Genomic DNA, 22,500 nt, shown 5'->3' with positions numbered 1-22,500 from the left:
TAAAAAGTAAACCGAAAAATGGAGGCATTTGCCAATCAAGGTGACGACTGTAATTAACGAGAAGAAGGAGCAGCGATCCCACCTGACGTTCTCCTGCGTGGAGGCGCGGCGTCTGAACAGGTCGGCCATGCTGCCGGACGCCTTGCCCGCCTTGGCCGCCTTCTTGGCGTCGCCCACGTGCATGCGCACCACCGTGGACGTGGTGAAGGCGCTGCGCACGTTCTTCTCCGGCTTGGCCAGCATGATGTACACCTGTCGGACCACCTGGGCGTTATTACGGCCACGCGGGAGAGGGGCGGGTCTCGGACCCGGTTACCTTGGGCACGAACATGCAGCACAGCGCCACGGTGGCGCTGAGGCTGACGCTGAAGCACATGGTGATGATCTTGTAGTTGGAGCCGAAGTAGATGGGCACGAAGGCCAGCCAGATGATGCAGGTGGTGTACATGGTGAAGGCGATGTACTTGGCCTCGTTGAAGTTGGCCGGGACGTTGCGAGTCTGATTGGGAGAGGAAGGACAGGCAGGGGAGGTGAGTCCAACACACGCACACACCTTTCAATAAAGACAGGAGTTGCCCTTTCAGCCCTGGAACAGTCAGAAACACTAGAATTTATTTGTAAATTATGGTGGAAAATAAGTATTTGGTCAAGCATTCAAAGGAGGTTTTGGCTCCAAATCTCAGGATACATGGCCCCATTCATTCTTTCCTTAACACGGATCAATCGTCCTGTCCCCTTTGCAGAAAAACTGATAACGATACCGATAACTTACCTATATCCACCATTCCCTCTAATTTGTCACGTGTGTGAGCAAACGGCGTGCAGCAAAAAGTAGATTTTTGAATGAATTACAATTCTTATCTATAATGATTCATAACTGATTTTTTTTACACAGAATTTTTGCACACTGATTTTTTTTATTTTTTATCCATCCATCCATTTTCTACCGCTTATTCCCTTTTGGGGTCGCTGGCGCCTATTTTTTACACGGATTCAATTTCCTGCACAGAATTTTTACAGGCAGATTTTTTTTTACACTGATTTTTTTACACAGACTTTTTATACACATTTTTTTACACATAATTTTTACACCCTGATTTTTTTTACACAGAGAATTTTTTTTCACTGAATTTTTACACACTGATTTGTTTACACAGAGTTTTTACACACTTTTTTTTTTTTTTTTTTTTTACACAGATTCATTTTTTTTAAACATAATTTTTACAGGCAGATTTTTTTTTACAAATTTTTACACAGATTTTTTTTTGCACACTGATTTTTTTACACTGAATTTTTACACACTGATTTTTTTACACAGATTCATTTTTTTAAACATTTTTGTAAGCACATTTTTTTACACTGAATTTTTACAAACTGATTTTTTTCAGACTTTTTACACAATTTTTTTTACATATATACATATGTATATATATATATATTTATGTGTATATACGTGTATATATATATATACATATACACATATATATTTATGTATATATCTATATATATATATATATATATTTATGTATATATCTATATATATATATTTATGTATATACGTGTATATATATATGTATGTATATATATATATATATATATATATATACAGTGGGGCGAAAAAGTATTTAGTCAGCCAGCGATTGTGCAAGTTCTCCCACTTCAAATGATGACAGAGGTCTGTCATTTTCATCATAGGTACACTTCAACTGTGAGAGACAGAATGTGGAAAAAAAATCCAGGAATTCACATTGTAGGAATTTTAAAGAATTTGTTAGTAAATTATTTTGGAAAATAAGTATTTTGTCAACCATTCAAAGCTCTCACTGATGGAAGGAGGTTTTGGCTCCAAATCTCAGGATACATGGCCCCATTCATTCTTTCCTTAACACGGATCAATCGTCCTGTCCCCTTAGCAGAAAAACAGCCCCAAAGCATGATGTTTCCACCCCCATGCTTCACAGTAGGTATGGTGTTCTTGGGATGCAACTCAGTATTCTTCTTCCTCCAAACACCACCAGTTGAGTTTATACCAAAATGGATACATGGATGATACAGCAGAGGATTGGGAGATGAAACTAAAATAGAACTTTTTGGTATCAACTCAACTGGTGGTGTTTGGAGGAAGAATAATACTGAGTTGCATCCCAAGAACACCATACCTACTGTGAAGCATGGGGGTGGAAACATCATGCTTTGAAATTGTGATAATGTTCCCCTTTAAGTTGATGATTTAACACTGAAAACTTAACACTGTTACAAATATGCGCCACACTGTGAACCCACACCAAACAAGAATGAAAAACACATTTTGGGAGAACATCCGCACCGTAACACAACATAAACACAGCAGAACAAATACCGAGAATCCCATGCAGCCCTAACTCTTCCGGGCTACAATTTACACCCCCAGCACACCTTACAACAGTGGTAATAAAAGATGCAACCCTCGTACCAGAAAGCACTTGATGAAAGCGGATACAACTTCACCCTCACCTATGAACCCACTCCAGGAAACCAACCAAAAAAGAGCAGAAAACAAAACAAAATCATCTGGTACAACCCCCCATTCAGCAAAAACATCTCAACCAACATCGGCCCCAAGTTCCTCACTCTGATCGACAAACACTTCCCCAAAGGAAACACCCTAAGAAAAATATTCAACAAGAACAACATTAAATTGAGCTACAGCTGTATGAATAACATACAACAAATCATTTCAAACCACAACAAAGCAATTGCAAAAGGACTGCCTACCCCCAGACTAAACGACTCTGAAACCAATAAGGAATGTAACTGTCGCAAGAAACCTGATTGCCCTCTCAACGGAAGGTGCTTACAGACATCAGTCGTTTACCAAGCAAAGGTAACACGCAAGGACATTAACACATCCGACACGTACGTAAGATTAACCGAAGGAGCGTTCAAAACAAGATGGAATAATCACAACGCCTCCTTTAGAAACCAGACTTTGCGGATTTCTACAGAACTCAGCAAAGACATTTGGAACCTCAAAGACAATAATGTTGAATATTCAATAACATGGCAAATTCTTGCATCCAGCAAACCTTACAACAGTGGTAATAAAAGATGCAACCTATGCTTAAACTGTTTATTATATATCATCCAGACCTATCATCCCTCAACAAGCGCAGTGAAATCATTTCAACATGCCGCCACAGACGGAAACACCTCCTAGGTAACACATGAGACAATCACCACACCCCTACGCCTGCTTGTACCCACCCACTCTGTGCCCTATATAAACCATTGTATGTGAATGCTTCCATTAAAATCTCCTGATGATTGAGGGAACCCCTCATGAAACAGATCTGTAGAGACGAAGTAGTCTTGTGATTTTTCCCACACCTACATATATATATATATATATATATATACACGTATGTAGAGTAGACATGTACAGTATGTAGAGTAGACAAGGACCCACCTTGAAGGCGTAGAAGGTGCAGCTGAGGATGAGCAGACCGTTGTAGCCCAGCGGCGCCACCACCCCCAGAGTGGTGAGGTTGCAGATCAGGTGCACCTCACGTATGCTGGGGTAGTCATGGATCACCTGGAACCAGTTAGTAGGATTCAGCATGTGTGTCTGTGTGTGTGTGTGGGGGCACGTATACACACACACACACACCTCCGGCGGCTCGATGACGAGCAGCGCCACGATGATGGCGAGCTGCAGCAGGATGAGCAGGAAGGCGATGACCAACTGTGCGCAGGCGGACATGAAGCGAGGCTTCTTGGTGCAGATCTTCTTCTTGCTGCCTGCCAGGATCCGAGCGATGCGGTTGGTCTGCCTCCAAAATAGACGGCAGCGCGGTGAGCCATGGCGCCGACGTCCCAAACACGCCCACATCAAACATCCCCCCCCCCTCCAAAATCCATCCAATTCTCCTCATGTGCCCTCAAGTGCATTCTTCACTTTCACTCGTGCGATACAGCTTTTTCACTTCCGATGCGATACCCAGGTGGGAGCCATGAATCACACCTGTATCGTTTTCCAGAGTGTAAAGTTAGAAGATGTTTGATGAGGAGAAATGAGTGAAAACAGAACAATGGCAAGTAGGAAAACATTCATCTATTTGTCATTCTGCTGTCTGTAGGTCGAAGTGGAGTGGTCATTGTATTTGTTATTTTGGGCCACACCAAGTGATTCATGAAGTTAAGTTCATGACTCAGTTAGTTGAATGACGCGGACACGTTTGTTACTGGATACTTTCTGACAGGCTTCTTTCTGCCTTGGAGGTTGTGTACGTGTAAGTAATATGTGTGTCAGTCTTTTGGGGATCAGTTATCGATTCAAACAGATTCTCACAATGTTTTGATTGGAATATTTATGATGATACTTTTCCAAAAGAACTTCCAGGTTAGAAAAGCTCCTTCTGATCTTGTGATATATATATATATGTATATATATATATATATATATATATATATATATATATGTGTGTGTGTGTGTATATGTATATATGTATAAAGTATATATATACATACATATATATACTGTATATATATACAGTATATAAATATATACATACACACATATATACATACATATATACATACTTATATGTAATATATACATGATATATACAAACATATACATGTGTATATACAGTATATATATATACATACATACATATATATATGTATATACATACATATATATGTATGTATATATGTTTATGTAATATATACAGGTGTGTATATATATACATACATACATACAGTACATATTGTATCTGTATATATATATATACATACATGCATATATATATACACACATACATACATCCATATATATACATACATACATATATATATACATACATATATATACATATATATGTATGTATATATGTTTATGTAATATATACATGTGTGTATATATATATACATACATACATACAGTACATATTGTATCTGTATATATATATATACATACATGCATATATATACATATATACACACATACATATATATGTATGTATAAAGTTTTGTTTGTCTTTTGAATATATTTTGGAAAATGATCAAATCATCATTTATTTAATCATAACTTGTATCGCACATTTCTATACTTTCTGATATCCAACACCAAAATGGTCTCAGCCCTGCCAGGAACATCAGTGCACAGTGCAGGTAAGACCATGTCAAAGTAAGACCAGGTCAAAGTAAGACCAGGTGAAAGTAAGACATGTTCCTAGCAAGAAAGGAGAGGCGTCACCTTGGTAACCAGAGCAGAGTAGCTCATGGCGGGAGACAGTCCGATACCGAGTCTCTGCAGGTAGCAGCAGACGATATGTGGCTTGGTGATGAGGCTGAAGGTGCACAGGTAGCCCAGACAGATCCCGGCCAGGATGATGTAGCACAGCTCGCGGCTGGAGGACTTGACCACAGGTGTGTCCCAGAACCTGCGGACCCAGGACGTGAATGTCGGGCCGGCTCAGGAGCGGCAAAAGGGAGCCCTTCCACCTACTTGACGAAGACCGAGGTGACAAAGAGGGTCGCCAGCAGACCCAGACAGGCGAAGACCACGGCGGCGATCGGTTCCGGATCTCCCCAGCGGACGTACTGCACCGGGATCGGCTCACAACCTGGAAACAAAGAAGGGAAAAGCTGTAGAAACTTTTGTTGTTGTTGTTGTTGTTGTTGTTGTTGTTGTGCCACGGTCTTTGATACGCATCACTAAGACCAGGTGTGTCCACACTTTTTGACGCATTGGACTAAAATCCTTTGGTCCAGGGCCAACTCTTTTTTGATTAGAAGCATTTAAGTCCCATCTTAAAACTCATTTGTATACTCTAGCTTTTTAGACCAGTTGATCTGCCGTTTCTTTTCTACTCTGCCCCCCTCTCCTTTGTGGAAGGGGGGCACAGGTCTGATGGCCATGGATGAAGTGCTGGCTGTCCAAAGTCTGGACCGCTCGCCTGGACTTACTGTCCAGGAGGACTCACCGCTTAGTTGGACTCATCACCAAGTTGGACTTACTGTCCAGGTGGACTCACTACCCAGGTAGACTCACTGCCCAGGTGGACTCACTGTCCAGGTGGACTCACCGTCCAGGTGGTCTCATCGCCCAGTTGGACTTACTGTCCAGGTGGACCTACTGTCCAGGTGGATTTACTGTCCAGGTGGACTTACCGTCCAGGTGGACTTACCGTCCAGGTGGACTCACCGCACAGTTGGACTCACCGCCACGTTGGACTCACCGCCCAGGTGGACTTACCGCCCAGGTGGACTTACCGTCCAGGTAGACTTACTGTCCAGGTAGACTCACCACCCATTTAGACTTACCGTCCAGGTGGACTTACTGTCCAGGTAGACTCACCACCCATTTGGACTTACTGCCCAGGTGGACTTACCGTCCAGGTAGACTCGCCGCCCCAGTGGACTTACTGTCCAGGTGGACTCACCGCCCAGTTGGACCTACTGTCCAGGTGGACCTACTGTCCAGGTGGACTTACTGTCCAGGTAGACTCACCGCCTGGGTGGACTTACTGTCCGGTGGACTCACTGCCAGGGTGGGCTCACTGCCCAGGTGGACTTACTGTCCAGATGGACTCACTGCCCAGGTGGATTCACCGCCCAGGTGGACTTACTGTCCAGGTGGACTCACTGCCCAGGTGGACTTACTGTCCAGGTGGACTCACCACCCAGGTGGACTTACTGTCCAGGTGGACTCACTGCCCAGGTGGACTTACTGTCCAGGTGGACTCACTGCCAAGTTGGACTCACTGTCCAGGTGGACTCACTGTCCAGGTAGACTGCCCAAGTGGACTTACTGTCCAAGTGGACTCACCGCCCAAGTGGACTCACCGCCCAGGTGGACTCACCGCCCAGGTGGACTCACCGCCCAGGTGGACTCACCGTCCAGGTGGACTCACCGCCCAGTTGGACTCACCGCCCAGGTGGACTCACCGCCCAGGTGGACTCACCACGCAGGTCGTCCGTGGGCCAGGACCCCAGCAGGCAGGAGCGACAGGTGTACTCGTCGAACACAAACTCGTTGTCCTTGCATGGCGTGCAGGTCCAGCAGCAGCTCACCTCCCCTTTGCGGATCACCTGCACCAGACCGAGGGCCAGACGTCAGACGTGGCTCACCTGGGTCACGAGTCACGGGAGCCGACCTTGATCTGGGCCTTCTGGCAGGGCTCGGAGCAGACGGACTTGATGAGCCGGCTCTGGTTGTTCCAGACCTCCATGTCGTCCATGCGCAGGCCGCCCTGGTCCCAGCTGCCCACGTGCACGTAGGCGTACTGGTCCTGGTCCAGCAGCTGGAAGTTCATGATCTCGTACCTGCAAACATGCACCCAGGGCGCTCAGCGGGGGGGCGTCGCCCTCCTCACACCTGTCCTCACCTGCCGGGGGAGTCGCCGCTCTGGTCGAAGTAGATGGTCTCGCCCGAGACCCCGGTGAAGTTGGTCCTCATCAGGAACTCCAGCAGGTGGCGCCCGTCGATGGGCCGCATGGACTCACACAGACCCTGCCGACAGGAAGTGGAAATATAGGCTAACATTTTATGCTAACATGTTCATGCTAAAATTTTATGCTAACATTTTCATGCTAACATTTAATGTTAACATTTTATGCTAACATGTTCATGTTAACATTTTATGCTAACATGTTCAAGCTAACATTTTATGCTAACATGTTCATGTTAACATTTTATGCTAACATGTTCATGTTAACATTTTATGCTAACATGTTCATGCTAACATGTTCCTGCTAACATTTTCATGCTAATATTTTATGCTAACATATTATGTTAACATGTTCATGCTAACATTTTACGCTAACATTTTATGCTAACATGTACATGCTAACATTTCATGCTAACATGTTCATGGCAACATCATGGTTTTTGATCCTTGGCGCCATCTTAGGAGTATGCTAACTTTTCCTATATCAGCATACTAAAATTTTAGCTACTGTTGTATTTTTAGCCTTAAAAATCACAGATTTTGATACTTGGCGCCATCTTAAAAGTATGCTAACTTTTCCTATATAAGCATGCTAACTCTTTATGGTAATAGTGTAAATGATTTTGTGTGTTTAATCTTAAAAATTCACGGATTTTGATACTTGGCGACATATTATAAATATGCTAACTTTTCCTATATAGGCATGCTAACTCTTTATGCTAACAGTGTAAATAATTTTGTGTGTTTAATCTTAAAAATCACAAATTCTGATACTTGGTGCCATCTTAGAAGTACACAAACTTTTCCTACATAAGCATGCTAACTTTTTATGCTAACAGTGTAGCTAATTTTGTATGGTTAACCTAAAAATTCACAGATTTTGATACTTGGCGCCATATTAGAAATATGCTAACTTTTCTTATACAAGCATGCTAACTTTTTATGCTAACATTGTAGCTAATTTTGTATGTTTAACCTTAAAAAAGTCCTTTGTTATCATGCTGACATTAACATGTTAACATTTGATGCTAACATTTGATGCTAACATTTGATGCTAACTTGAAGTACCTTATACCCCGGGCAGAGTTCCTGCTGCATGGCGTGCAGACCGTGGGCCATGGCGTAGATGGCGTTGATGACAAAGCCCATCTTGGTGTCCTGGGCGTAGTGGTGGTGCAGCGACTCTCTTCCTGCGGGACAGAGCGCCGTCACGCCAAGGCGGCGGCGAGGAAGATTGTAGTGCGGCGGCGGCGGCGCTCACGGCTGCATGTGCGGTTGTAGGCGGCGCTCTCCTGGCCTTTCAGCTTGCACTGGAAGCGGTGCTGCCAGAACTCGGGGAACCACGGGTTCCTCGGGTTGGAGTCGGGCCTCAGCTTCAGGTAGTAGTCGTCGAACCAGGTCACGTACGCCGACTTCAGCTTGATGGTCAGGCCGCCCGACGCCTCCCTCTCCAAGCCGTCCGTCACGTCGTAGCGGTCGGCCCAGCCGTCGCTGCGGCGGGAAGACAACAGCCAATCAGGGGACAGCGTCAACTAGCAAGTTTGCTTGATTCTTCGCATGGAAAGAGGAGAGAGAGTCAAAATGGAGGAAATGGACCTGGATGCTTACACTTTAGAGCACAGCTGGGGCTTCCTGACACAGAAAGTAGTTTTACCTTTTCACACTTCTTCTTACACTTTATGAAGCTTTTCTTACATATTCTTATATTGTTACAATTTGACTATTTTGTTGACATTATTTCAGTCTTTTCCACACTTGTGTTGACATTTCCTTTCTGCCTTGATAGCTGAGCACTTACGCAGTAATCAGAATATAAAAAAATTGCATAAATATATTAAAATATATATATATATATAAATTATTTATCAAATGTAAATATTTAAATATATACTATAAAAAAAAAATATATATATTTACTATAAAAATTAAAAAATAAACATTTAATTAGTGTTGTCCCGACACCAACATTTTGGTACCATTACCAAAATGTATTTCTATACTTTTCTAAATAAAGGGGACCCACAAAAAAAAGAAAAATAAATAATAATAATAATAATATTTATTTAGTGTTGTCCAGACACCAATATTTTGGTACCGGTACCAAAATGTATTTCTATATTTTTCTAAATAATGGGGGACCAGAAAAATAATAAAATAATTACAAAAAATAAAAAAATAAACATTTAATTAGTGTTGTCCCGACACCAACATTTTGGTACCGGTACCAAAATGTATTTCGATACTTTTCTAAATAAAGGGGGCCCACAAAAAAAAAAGAAAAGTAAATAATAATAATAATATTTATTTAGTGTTGTCCCGACACCAATATTTTGGTACCGGTACCAAAATGTATTTTGATACTTTTCTAAATAATGGGGGACCACAAAATAATAAAATAATTTAAAAAATCAAAAATTTACATTTAATTTGTGTTGTCCCGACACCAATATTTTAGTACCGGTACCAAAATGTATTTCGATACTTTTCTAAATAAAGGGGGACGGATCACAAAAAAAATGTCATTATTGGCTATATTTGAATAAAATAAAAAAATCTTCTGGTACATTAAACATGTTTATTATTGCAATTTAGTCCTTAAATAAAATAAACATACTAGACAACTTGTCCTTTAGTAGTAAATGGTAAATTTACTACTAAACATATACATAATATTAAAATGTATCTCTGTATAAAAATTCTTTGTAAAAAAAAAAATATATGGCGAATCAGTACTTTTCGAACAGAGTATAGGACCTTTATCTTTACTTTTTAGGCCAAAATGCGTCCCTTTTCTGTCTACACACTGTGTCTGCTTGTAAGTACTCAGTGGCGCGCGCTGCCGAACATGCTCCTCTGCTCGTAAAACCATGACGATGACGCACCTTAAAAAAATTTTTTCGACCAGAGTATAGGACTGTTTTTGATTGACTATACTGTATAACTCCACATTTAATCTATTTTTCCGCGGGTCATAAAATTAAGAGTAGTTATCGGCCGATACAGCACACTGATATCGTGATACAGTTGTCACTTTTAGTGGAACCACCATTGAACATGTGCTATCTACACTTCTGTCCAAATGTAATAATCACTTATTCTTCTCTTCTTTGGATACTTTACATTAGTTTTTGGGTGATACCACACATTTAGGTATCGATGCGATACCAAGTCGTTACAGGATCATACATGGGTCAGATTCAAAGTCCTCATGACTCCTGGGACGTATTTACTGACTTTATGAATATAAAGTGAATTAAAAAAAATAATTTTGTGACGGTAAAAAAACATATGTAATCATAGCAGTATTGACTAAATACGTTCCTGTACTTGGTATCATTACAGTGGATGTCAGGTGTAGATCCAACCATGCCGGTTGTTCACATTGTGACGGCGGTGAGCTATTGTAAAAAACTCACTTCATTCGTCGCCAAGGAGGCGAGGATTAGTGATTTAGAAGTCGCTAAAACACTGCGGATGGACGTTAGCCGCTATCTAGCGAGCCATGTCTTAAAGCACCTCTTCAGTGTTGTAACTTCACCTTTATCTTCACTTTTTAGGCCAAAATGTGTCCGTTCTCCCTTTTCTGTGTCTGCTTGTAAGTACTCGGTGTGCGCGCGCTGCCGAACATGCTCCTCTGCTCGTAAAACCATGATGATGACTGACCTTTAAAAAAAAAAAATTTCGACCAGAGTATAGGACCGTTTTCGATTGACTATACTGTATAACTCCACATTTAATCTATTTTTCCGCGGGTCATAGAATTAAGAGTAGGTATCGGCCGATACAGCACACTGATATCGTGATACAGTTGTCACTTTTAGTGGAACCACTATTGAACATGTGCTATCTACACTTCTGTCCAAATGTAATAATCACTTATTCTTCTCTTCTTTGGATACTTTACATTAGTTTTTGGGTGATACCACACATTTAGGTATCGATGCGATACCAAGTCGTTACAGGATCATACATGGGTCAGATTCAAAGTCCTCATGACTCCTGGGACGTATTTACTGACTTTATGAATATAAAGTGAATTAAAAAAAATAATTTTGTGACGGTAAAAAAACATATGTAATCATAGCAGTATTGACTAAATACGCTCCTGTACTTGGTATCATTACAGTGGATGTCAGGTGTAGATCCAACCATGCCGTTTGTTCACATTGTGACGGCGGTGAGCTATTGTAAGAAACTTACTTCATTTGTCGCCATGGAGGCGAGGATTAGTGATTTAGAAGTCGCTAAAACACTGCGGATGGACGTTATCCGCCATGTCTTAAAGCACCTCTTCCTCTTCAGTGTTATAACTTCACCTTTATCTTCACTTTTTAGGCCAAAATGCGTCCGTTCTCCCTTTTCTGTGTCTGCTTGTAAGTACTCGGTGTGCGCGCGCTGCCGAACATGCTCCTCCGCACATTTAAAAAAAAAAATTTCGACCAGAGTATAGGACCGTTTTTGATTGACTATACTGTATAACTTGACATTTAATCTATTTTCCCGCGGGTCATAAAATTAAGAGTGGTTATTGGCCGATACAGCACACTGATATCGTGATACAGTTGGCCATTGAGCATGTGCTTTGTGGGCCCGCTCACAAGAGATGCTGCGAGTGGACCAGTGGGTTCTTTTGCTGCTGTGCGGCGTGCGCGGGCCCGTAGGTGGTGTGGCGCGTGGGCCGTGGCGGCGCTCTCCTTGACGAGTGAGTCAAACTACCCAGAGTCGGAGCCCCCCTTGCCCCCTCCCCCCCCTCCCCGGCGTGCTTTTCATAGCCGTCCTCGCCTTTTCAACAGCGGCGCTCCGTTTCAGCGCAGGCCTCTCCGAGGGACGGCTGATGGAATGATTCCACGGCTGGAGGGTCCTGAGCACAACACCCACGCCGAGGTTGTGTAACCGCAGCGTTTTTTAACTTTCCCCCCCTCCATACCTTTTTTTTTTTTTAATACACACGTGCGGAGGTGCAATCAACCTTCCGTCTGCGTCCACCGGGAGGGATGAGAATAGAGCGGAGTTATTTGGCTGCGGTCCCACTACAGTTAATATTTCAGGTCACATGATTGGAGTCTGATGCTAAGTGGACACTTCATTAGGTACAGATGCACGGTCTGAAGAGGGGCACAATGATGGCCACTTTAATTGTTGTGGTGGACCACTTTAAAGGATGTGATTGAACTTTTTTTAAAATGTTTATTATCGCAGCAATAGGGTTGTTAAAGTTAACGAATTCCGTGATTTCTGATGATACATTTATATTACATTTATATACACAGTGGGGCCAAAAAGTATTTAGTCAGCCAGCGATTGTGCAAGTTCTCCCACTTCAAATGATGACAGAGGTCTGTCATTCTCATCATAGGTACACTTCAACTGTGAGAGACAGAATGTGAAAAAAAATCCAGGAATTTTAAAGAATTTATTTGTAAATTATGGTGGAAAATAAGTATTTAGTCAACCAAGGTAGTTTTGGCTCCAAATCTCAGGATACATGGCCCCATTCATTCTTTCCTCAACACGGATCAATCGTCCTGTCCCCTTAGCAGAAAAAAAACAGCCCCAAAGCATGATGTTTCCACCCCCATGCTTCACAGTAGGTATGGTGTTCTTGGGATGCAACTCAGTATTCTTCTTCCTCCAAACACCACCAGTTGAGTTGATACCAAAATGGATACATGGATGATACAGCAGAGGATTGGGAGAATGTCATGTGGTCAGATGAAACCAAAATACAACTTTTTGGTATAAACTCAACTGGTGGTGTTTGGAGGAAGAAGAATACTGAGTTGCATCCCAAGAACACCATACCTACTGTGAAGCATGGGGGTGGAAACATCATGCTTTGGGGCTGTTTTTCTGCTAAGGGGACAGGACGATTGATCCGTGTTAAGGAAAGAATGAATGGGGCCATGTATCCTGAGATTTGGAGCCAAAACCTCCTTCCATCAGTGAGAGCTTTGAATGGTTGACCAAATACTTATTTTCCACCATCATTTACAAATACATTCTTTAAAATTCCTACAATGTGAATTCCTGGATTTTTTTCCCACATTCTGTCTCTCACAGTTGAAGTGTACCTATGATGAAAATGACAGACCTCTGTCATCATTTGAAGTGGGAGAACTTGCACAATCGCTGGCTGACTAAATACTTTTTTGCCCCACTGTATATGTATATATATATATATATATATATATATATATATATGTATGTATATATCCACCTATATATATATATATATGTATATATATATACATAAATATACATGTGTATGTATATATATATATATACACAAGTATATACACATAAATATATATATATATATATATATATATACATATGTATATATGTAAAACAAAATTGTGTAAAAAGTCTGTGAAAAAAATCAGTTTGTAAAAATTCGGTGTAAAAAAATCTGGCAACAAAAATGTTTAAAAAAATGAATCTGTGTAAAAAAAAAAAAAAAGTGTAAAAATTCAGTGTAAAAAAATCAGTGTGCAAAAAAAAATTCTATGTGTAAAAATTGTGTAAAAAAATCTGCCTGTAAAAAATTATGTTTAAAAAAATGAATCTGTGTAAAAAAAATAAAATAATAAAGTGTGTAAAAACTCAGTGTAAACAAATCAGTGTGTAAACATTCAGTATAAAAAATGTGGGTGAAAATTCAGTGTATAACAAATCAGTGTGTAAAAATTTAGTGTGTAAAAATTCAGTGAAAAAAAATATATGTGTCTAAAAAATCTGTGTAAAAAAATTATCCTGTGGAGTCCTTTGCCATGGGCCAAGGACCCTAATTATTAACAAGCAGCGTTGGTCGGGTCCGCTTTTGGTTGCTGCGGCCGCTTGTCAAGCCCTGATCTTAGTCAGACCTGCATAGAGGTTTTTGTTTCATGTCTCTACGACATTCCTAACAGACGTTACAAGCAGTTTTGCCTGGGTTTTTTCCTAGGGGGAGTTAGAGCCCAATTTTGACTTTTGGGGTTTGTTTTTTTATTAGATGGCAATTTTCGTCAGTCCTGATGTGTGTGTAAAATTTGGTGAGTTTTGAAGCATGTTAAGGGGGTCAAATTACATATCAGCGTTTCTGGATGTTGTTGATAAATGGCTTTCGCTTTGCATAGTAGAGCTTTAACTTGCACTTTGAAGCATTTTAAGGGGGTCAAATCACAGCTGAAAGAGGCAAAAATGACATTTTTTAGGAAACTTTGCGCAGGGCTTCTTTGAAGGTGCGCAAAATCCAAACCGGAGCAGTAATCAAAACTTTGTTGGATAGTTTTAATCAAGGTCCATGGGCAGGGCGGACCCTAATTACTTATCGTGTTAAGCAATGTCAGCTAAGATTTATCTGAGAGCCAGATGCAGTCATCAAAAGAGCCACATCTGGCTCTAGAGCCATAGGTTCCCTACCCCTGGATTAGGGGGTACTTGAATTCAAACAAAAAGTTCAGAGCGGGTACATCACTGAAAAAAGGTTGAGAACCACTGCCTTAGGGGCCGCCGCCAACGTCATTCCCGTGGTGAAAAAGTGAACGGACACGTGAAGCGCACAGGCGGCACATTAGTGTGGAAGTGGACCGTCGCAGGATGTAGTTCAAGGTGACTTCACGTCTCCTAACGAGCGGCATCGTTAATAGAACGCCCAACGAAGCAGCCTTAAAATAAAGCGGCTTATTCTCCTCGGCGCCGTCAAACCTCTCCTTCCAGCTCCGTCCTCCGCCCACTTGCGCTCCCTCGCCCGTCCTCCTTCCGCTCGCCCGATGACGTTTCAACAACAAACGGACAGAGGTGGGTAGAGCAGCCAGAAATGGTACTCAAGTAAGAGTACTGGTACTTTAGGGAAGGGGTAGGGAACCTGTGGCTCTCGGATAAATCTGAATGAATAATTAAAGCTGCAAGCAGCGTTGGTCGGGTCCGCCTTTGGCCGCTGCCAAGCCCTGGTCTAAGTGAGACCTACATAGAGGTTTTTGTTTCATGTTTCTACGACATTCCTAACAGAAGTTACAAGCAGTTTTGTCTGGGTTTTTTCCTAGGGGGCGCTAGAGCGCAATTTTGACATTTGGGGTTTGGTTTTTTATTAGATGGCAATTTTCGCCAGTCCTGATGTGTGTGTAAAATTTGGTGAGTTTTGAAGCATGTTAAGGGGGTCAAATTACAGATCGGCGTTTCTGGATGTTGTTGATAAATGGCTTTCGCTTTGCATAGTAGAGCTTTAACTCGCACTTTGAAGCATTTTAAGGGGGTCAAATTACAGCTGAAAGAGGCAAAAATGACATTTTTTAGGAAACTTTGCGCCGGGGTTCTTTGAAGGCGCAGCCGAAACGACAAACACACTCGGAGGAGTTTACGTTTGAAAAAGGTGATGGGTTTTTACAAAACTTTTATTTTGAAGGAGTAATTTTTAATTTCCTGTTGATTTTTGCCGAAGGATGTCAATCATCTAAATGTAGGTCTAAGTGAGACCTACTTAGAAGTTTTTGTTTCATGTCTTTCCGGCATTCCTACTGGAAGTTACAAGCAATTTTTTTTGTGTTTTCATCCTAGGAGCAGTTTTTGCTGTGTTTTATTCAGAAATTGCGCTCCTGATGATTGAGGGAACCCCTCATGAAACAGTTCTGTAGAGATGAAGTAGTCTTGTGATTTTTCCCACACCTACATATATATATATATATATATATATACCTATACTGTATATACCTTTATATACATATATACATACATATATACCTATACTGTATATACCTTTATATACATATATACATACATATATACCTATACTGTATATACCTTTATATACATATATACATACATATATACCTATACTGTATATACCTTTATATACATATATACATACATATATACCTATACTGTATATACCTTTATATACATATATACATACATATATACCTATACTGGCTCACCTGCACTGGCTTCCTGTGCACTTAAGATGTGACTTTAAGGTTTTACTACTTACGTATAAAATACTACACGGTCTAGCTCCATCCTATCTTGCCGATTGTATTGTACCATATGTCCCGGCAAGAAATCTGCCTTCAAAGGACTCCGGCTTATTAGTGATTCCCAAAGCCCAAAAAAAGTCTGCGGGCTATAGAGCGTTTTCTGTTCGGGCTACAGAACTCTGGAATGCCCTCCCGGTAACAGTTCGAGATGCCACCTTAGTAGAAGCATTTAAGTCTCACCTTAAAACTCATTTGTATAGTCCAGCCTTTAAATAGACTCCCTTTTTAGACCAGTTGATCTGCCGTTGCTTTTCTTTTTCTCCTATGTCCCACTCTCCCTTGTGGAGGGGGTCCGGTCCGATCCGGTGGCCATGTAGTGCTCGCGCGTGTATCGGCTGGGGACATCTCTGCCTCCGCTTGGGATGGTTTCCTGCTGGCTCCGCTGTGAACGGGACTCTCGCTGCTGTGTTGGATCCGCTTTGGACTGGACTCTCGCGACTGTGTTGGATCCATTATGGATTGAACTTTCACAGTATCATGTTAGACCCGCTCGACATCCATTGCTTTCCTCCTCTCCAAGGTTCTCATAGTCATCATTGTCACCGATGTCCCACTGGGTGTGAGTTTTCCTTGCCCTTATGTGGGCCTACCGAGGATGTCGTAGTGGTTTGTGCAGCCCTTTGAGACACTAGTGATTTAGGGCTATATAACTAAACATTGATTGATTGATCATGGAACGTTTTAGCGTAATTTTGGAAAAAAATTTTGTGATCATGGAACATTTTAGCGTGATTGTGGAACATTTTTATGTGATCGTGGAACATTTTAGCGTAATTGTGTAACATTTTTATGTGATTGTGAAACATTTTAGCTTGATTGCTGAACATTTCTGTGTGATTGTGGAACATTTTGGTGTGATTGTCGAACATTTTTATGTGATCATGGAAAGTTTTATCATATTTGTGGAACATTTTTATGTGATCGTGGAATGTTTTAGCGTAATTTTGGCAAAAAATGTTGTGATCATGGATCGTTTTAGCGTGATTGTGGAAACTCTATGTGATCGTGGAACGTTTTAGCGTAATTCTGGAACATTTTTTGTGATCATGTAACATTTTAGCGTGATTGTGGTACATTTTTTATGTGATTGTGGAACATTTTAACGTAATTGTAGAACATTTTTGTGTGATTTTGGAACATTTTAGCGTGAATGTGGAACATTCTAGCGTGATTGTGGAACATTTTAGCGTAATTGTGGAACATTTTTGTGTGACCGTGGAACATTTTAGCGTGATTGCTGAACATTTCTGTGTGATTGTGGAACATTTTAGTGTGATTGCCGAACATTTTTATGTGATCATGGAAAGTTTTAGCATATTTGTGGAACATTTTTTGTGATCATGTAACATTTTAGCGTGATTGTGGTACATTTTTTATGTGATTGTGGAACATTTTAGCGTAATTGTGTAACATTTTTATGTGATTGTGAAACATTTTGGTGTGATTGCTGAACATTTCTGTGTGATTGTGGAACATTTTAGCGTAATTGTTGAACATTTTTGTGTGACCGTGGAACATTTTTGTGTGACCGTGGAACATTTTTGTGTGACCGTGGAACATTTTAGTGTGATTGTGGAACATTTTTATGTGTCATGTTAGACCCGCTCGACATCCATTGCTTTCCTCCTCTCCAAGGTTCTCATAGTCATCATTGTCACCGACGTCCCACTGGGTGTGAGTTTTCCTTGCCCTTATGTGGGCCTACCGAGGATGTCGTAGTGGTTTGTGCAGCCCTTTGAGACACTAGTGATTAAGGGCTATATAAGTAAACATTGATTGATTGATAATGTAGTAATTTTGTGAGTTTATTCAAATTTTCTTTCTCAAATTTTGATTTGAGGGGGCAAGACATTTATTTAAGGGGGCTCTGCCCCCTCTTGCCCCTGCGTAGAGCCGGCCATGCTTTGAATGCCTGTCTGACAAAATCAAAACAAACAAAGCGTGCATTAAAAGATCGATAAAAAAAAAAAGTAGCGACCTGATTGTAGATAAATGGAGCAGAGTAAAAGTAGCGTTTCTTCTCTATAAATATACTCAAGTCAAAGTAAAAGTATGTTGCATAAAAACTACTCTTAGAAGTACAATTTATCCCGAAAGTTACTCAAGTAGATGTAAATGTAGCGCCTTACTACCCACCTCTGCAAACGGAGCGCAGGAAAAGGAATGGAAAGGGTACCTTTGGTTTCCATGGCGACGGTGGATGGATGGGGATGTAGGTGAAGATGCGGCGGAGAGCGGCGCGCCGCCTCACCTCCCCAGCAGCAGGAACTCGCCCACCAGCTGCTGGCGCCGCATGGCCATGAGGATCCCTCGCACTGTCATGCCCTCGCAGAAGCAGGCCACCGCCCGGGCTTTGGGGAGGTGGCCGCGCAGTTTGTGCAGGAGCTTGTCGAAGCTGCGCTCGCCGGCGTTGCTGTAGATCTTGTCCGAGTGCGCGATGCAGATGCCCTCCTTGGCCGCCATTTCTTTGAAGGCCTCCATGCCGCTCTCGCCGTAGTTACCTGCGGAGGAGGAGCAAGCGTCCGTCGAACACCTGGCAAAGGTTCATATTTCACTCATTTCCTGTCTAAGCCACGGTTTTTGTCTACAGCAGAGGTCACCAACCTTTTTGAAAGCAAGAGCTACTTCTTGGGTACTGATTCATGCCAAGGGCTACCAGTTTGATACACACTTCAATAAATTGCCAGAAATAGCCAATTTGCTCAATTTACCTTTAATAAATAAATCTATATACATAATAAAAGCTGCAAGCAGCGTTGGTCGGGTCCGCCTTTGGCCGCTGCCAAGCCCTGGTCGAAGTCAGACCTACATAGAGGTCTTTGTTTCATGTCTCTACGACATTCCTTACAGAAGTTACAAGCAGTTTTGTCTGGTTTTTTTCATCGGGGGCGCTGGAGCGCAATTTTGACTTTTGGGGTTTGGTTTTTTATTAGATGGCAATTTTCGCCAGTCCTGATGTGTGTGTAAAATTTGGTGAGTTTTGAAGCATGTTAAGGGGGTCAAATTACAGATCAGCGTTTCTGGATGTTGTTGTTGTTGATAAATGGCTTTCACTTTGCATAGTAGAGCTTTAACTTGCAGTTTGAAGCATTTTAAGGGGGTCAAATTACAGATGGGGGTTTCTGGATGTTGTTGATAAATGGCTTTCGCTTGGCATAGTAGAGCTTTAACTTGCACTTTGAAGCATTTTAAGGGGGTCAAATTACAGCTCAAAGAGGCAAAAATGAAATTTTTTAGGAAACTTTGCGCAAGGGTTCTTTGAAGGCGCGTAAAATCAAAACCGGAGCAGTAATCAAAACTTTGTTGAATAGTTTTAATCAAAAGGGTTCAATCCCTCTCCTGTGCGAGTTTGAAGCCAAAACGAAAAACGCACTCGGAGGAGTTTACATTTGAAAAAGGTGACGGGTTTTTACAAAACTTTTATTTTGAAGGGGTAATTTTTAACTTCCTGTTGATTTTTGCCGAAGGATGTCAATTATCTAAATGTAGGTCTAAGTGAGACCTACATAGAAGTTTTTGTTTCATGTCTTTCCGGCATTCCTACTGGAAGTTACAAGCAATTTTGTTTGTGTTTTCTTCCTAGGAGCAGTTTTTGCTATGTAATTTTGAGTATTGGGATTTGGTTTTTTCATTAGATCGCAATTTCTGCCAGTCCTGATGTGTGTGCCAAGTTTGGTGAGTTTTGAAGCATTTTAAGGGGGTCAAATTACAGCTCAAAGAGGCAAAAATAGCATTTTTTGCGAAAATTTTGCTTTGAATGGGTTTTTGCAAAATTAAAGCTCTGTCATTCCTTTTATGGAAGGTTTTTTTCGTAGAGAATAAATGATGAAAAAACACTTATTTGAACGGTTTAAACGAGAAGAAAACAGGAGAAAAAAAAGGAAATTTAGAGTTTATCATCAATTTCGACTCTTTAAAATTCAAATTTCAATGGAAAAAAAGAAGAGAAAAACTAGCTAATTGGAATCTTTTTGTAAAAATTTGAAAAATAATTTGTGGAACATCATTAGTCATTTTTCCTGGTTAAGATCAATTTTAAAATTTTGATGACATGTTTTAAATAGGTTAAAATCCAATCTGCACTTTGTTAGAATATATAACAAATTGGACCAAGCTATATTTCTGACAAAGACAAATCATTATTTCTTCTAGATTTTCCAGAAATTTTTTTTTAAAAGAAATTCAAAAGACTTTGAAATAAGATTTAAATTTGATTTTACAGATTTTCTAGATTTGCCGGAATAGTTTTTTTGAATTGAAGAAATATTTCACAAATATTCTTCGGCAAAAAAACAGAAGCTAAAATGAAGAATTAAATTAAAATGTATTTATTATTCTTTACAATAAAAAATAAAAATACTTGAACATTGATTTAAATTGTCAGGAAAGAAGAGGAAGGAATTTAAAAGGTAAAAAGGTATATGTGTTTAAAAATCCTAAAACCATATTTAAGGTTGTATTTTTTCTCTAAAATTGTCTTTCTGAAAGTTATAAGAAGCAAAGTAAAAAAATAAATGAATTTATTTAAACAAGTGAAGACCAAGTTTTTCAAATATTTTCTTGGATTTTCAAATTCTATTTGAGTTTTGTCTCTCTTAGAATTAAAAATGTCCAGCAAAGCGAAACCAGCTTGCTGGTAAATAAATAAAATAAAATAAAATATTGAGGCAGCTCACTGGTAAGTGCTGCTATTTGAGCTATTTTTAGAACAGGCCAGCGGGCGACTCATCTGGTCCTTAGGATATATATATATATATATATATATACATATATGTATACATATATATATTCTTACACACACACACACACACACACACACACACACACACACACACATACATGTATATATATATATATATATACATATACATATGTGTATATGTTTTTATATATATATATATATACACGCAGACATATTATATATCAATGGAATGATGTAGAAGAAAGCCGCAGCCTGGATAAGGCACAGTCGTTGTCAAGAGGGATTTCAACGTTTGACCGAAAGGTCTCACAGTGTTAGTGTAATTAATTTTGTCCCGGAGAGAAGGCCTGGGTTGAAGTCATCAGACTTTGCCGATTAGGAATAAGATTCTAGAAGGCAGGCACTCACTGGCCACTTCATTAGGTACAAATTGAATGCCTTTACAAACATGAAGTGGCTTTTAAAATGTTGGAATGTCATATTTAGAGGCATTGAAAGCATCATCCACACATTCCAGCGCCTTTGGGTCTCACCCTCGGTGTGTATGGCCGACACGTAGCTCCAGTTGTAGCGCTTGACGATGTCCACCATGGCCCGGGCCTGCTGCATGTCCGAGGGCACCACCCTCATGAAGTATTTGTACAAGCTCTGCAGGACAAGAGGGCTTTTATTTTGAAATAGTCCCTGGCTCAAATCAACACCAACCTTGTCGCTGAGATCCATGCTGGTGGCCGAGTAGGCGATCTGCGGGATGTTGAAGAGCTGCAGCAGGTTCTGCACCTGGATGGCCACCGAGCTGGAGCCCGGTCCGATGAGGCCCACGATGGGCTTCTTGCTCGGCGGCGCCCCGCCCATTTCGGCGGGACAGCGGCCCTGACTCTCCTCCTCCTCGGCGGACACCAGCGTGTCCCGGATGAACTCGATGCTCTGCTCCAGGGCCACGGCAGAGTGCCAGCAGGAGTCCCTGTGGGGCGGGTCCAGGGGCATGATTACGGCGGACCCGAATTAACATGACCAATCTGATCAAAAAGACCAATAAAAGTGAAATAAAAAAACATGCACGAAATCAAGCGCTCCTTTTCTCTCGGGTTGCATCAATTTTTAGGGACCGAATGTTCCTTTGGGACAGAGGACCCTATTCTATTTCTAAGGTTTTATTATTATTATTATTCTAATGAAAAAACTAAACCCGAAAATTATAAAATGCGCTCTAGCGCAAAATTTGAATAAAACAAAGCAAAAACTGCTCCTAGGATGAAAACACAAACAAAATTGCTTGTAACTTCCAGTAGGAATGCCGGAAAGACATGAAACAAAAAATTCTATGTAGGTCTCACTTAGACCTACATTTAGA

General features: G+C 40.9%; 1 protein-coding gene across 3 annotated transcripts in view; it reads right to left on the bottom strand.

The window, feature by feature from the left end:
- Positions 1-22,500, bottom strand: part of LOC133552062 (metabotropic glutamate receptor 5-like) — a 55,010-nt gene that overhangs the window by 17,627 nt on the left and 14,883 nt on the right. For all 3 annotated transcript variants that reach the window (XR_009806611.1, XM_061899373.1, XM_061899372.1), the window contains exons 4-17: positions 21,852-22,110; positions 21,680-21,794; positions 18,696-18,945; positions 8,695-8,924; positions 8,502-8,623; positions 7,371-7,495; positions 7,140-7,308; positions 6,948-7,074; positions 5,489-5,606; positions 5,237-5,423; positions 3,647-3,805; positions 3,446-3,571; positions 317-499; positions 83-252 (exon numbers count right to left, since the gene is read on the bottom strand). Coding sequence is in view for 2 of the 3 variants with exons in the window: in XM_061899373.1 (XP_061755357.1) it covers positions 83-252; positions 317-499; positions 3,446-3,571; positions 3,647-3,805; positions 5,237-5,423; positions 5,489-5,606; positions 6,948-7,074; positions 7,140-7,308; positions 7,371-7,495; positions 8,502-8,623; positions 8,695-8,924; positions 18,696-18,945; positions 21,680-21,794; positions 21,852-22,110 (2,340 nt within the window). In the remaining variant the exon portion in view is untranslated. The remainder of the gene's footprint in view (positions 1-82; positions 253-316; positions 500-3,445; positions 3,572-3,646; positions 3,806-5,236; positions 5,424-5,488; positions 5,607-6,947; positions 7,075-7,139; positions 7,309-7,370; positions 7,496-8,501; positions 8,624-8,694; positions 8,925-18,695; positions 18,946-21,679; positions 21,795-21,851; positions 22,111-22,500) is intronic.

This window comes from Nerophis ophidion, linkage group LG04, assembly GCF_033978795.1.
Source record: "Nerophis ophidion isolate RoL-2023_Sa linkage group LG04, RoL_Noph_v1.0, whole genome shotgun sequence".
NCBI classification, from domain to species: domain Eukaryota; kingdom Metazoa; phylum Chordata; class Actinopteri; order Syngnathiformes; family Syngnathidae; genus Nerophis; species Nerophis ophidion.
The sequence above is the reverse complement of the archived record's forward strand: the minus strand, read 5'-3'. Positions and strand labels throughout refer to the sequence as shown.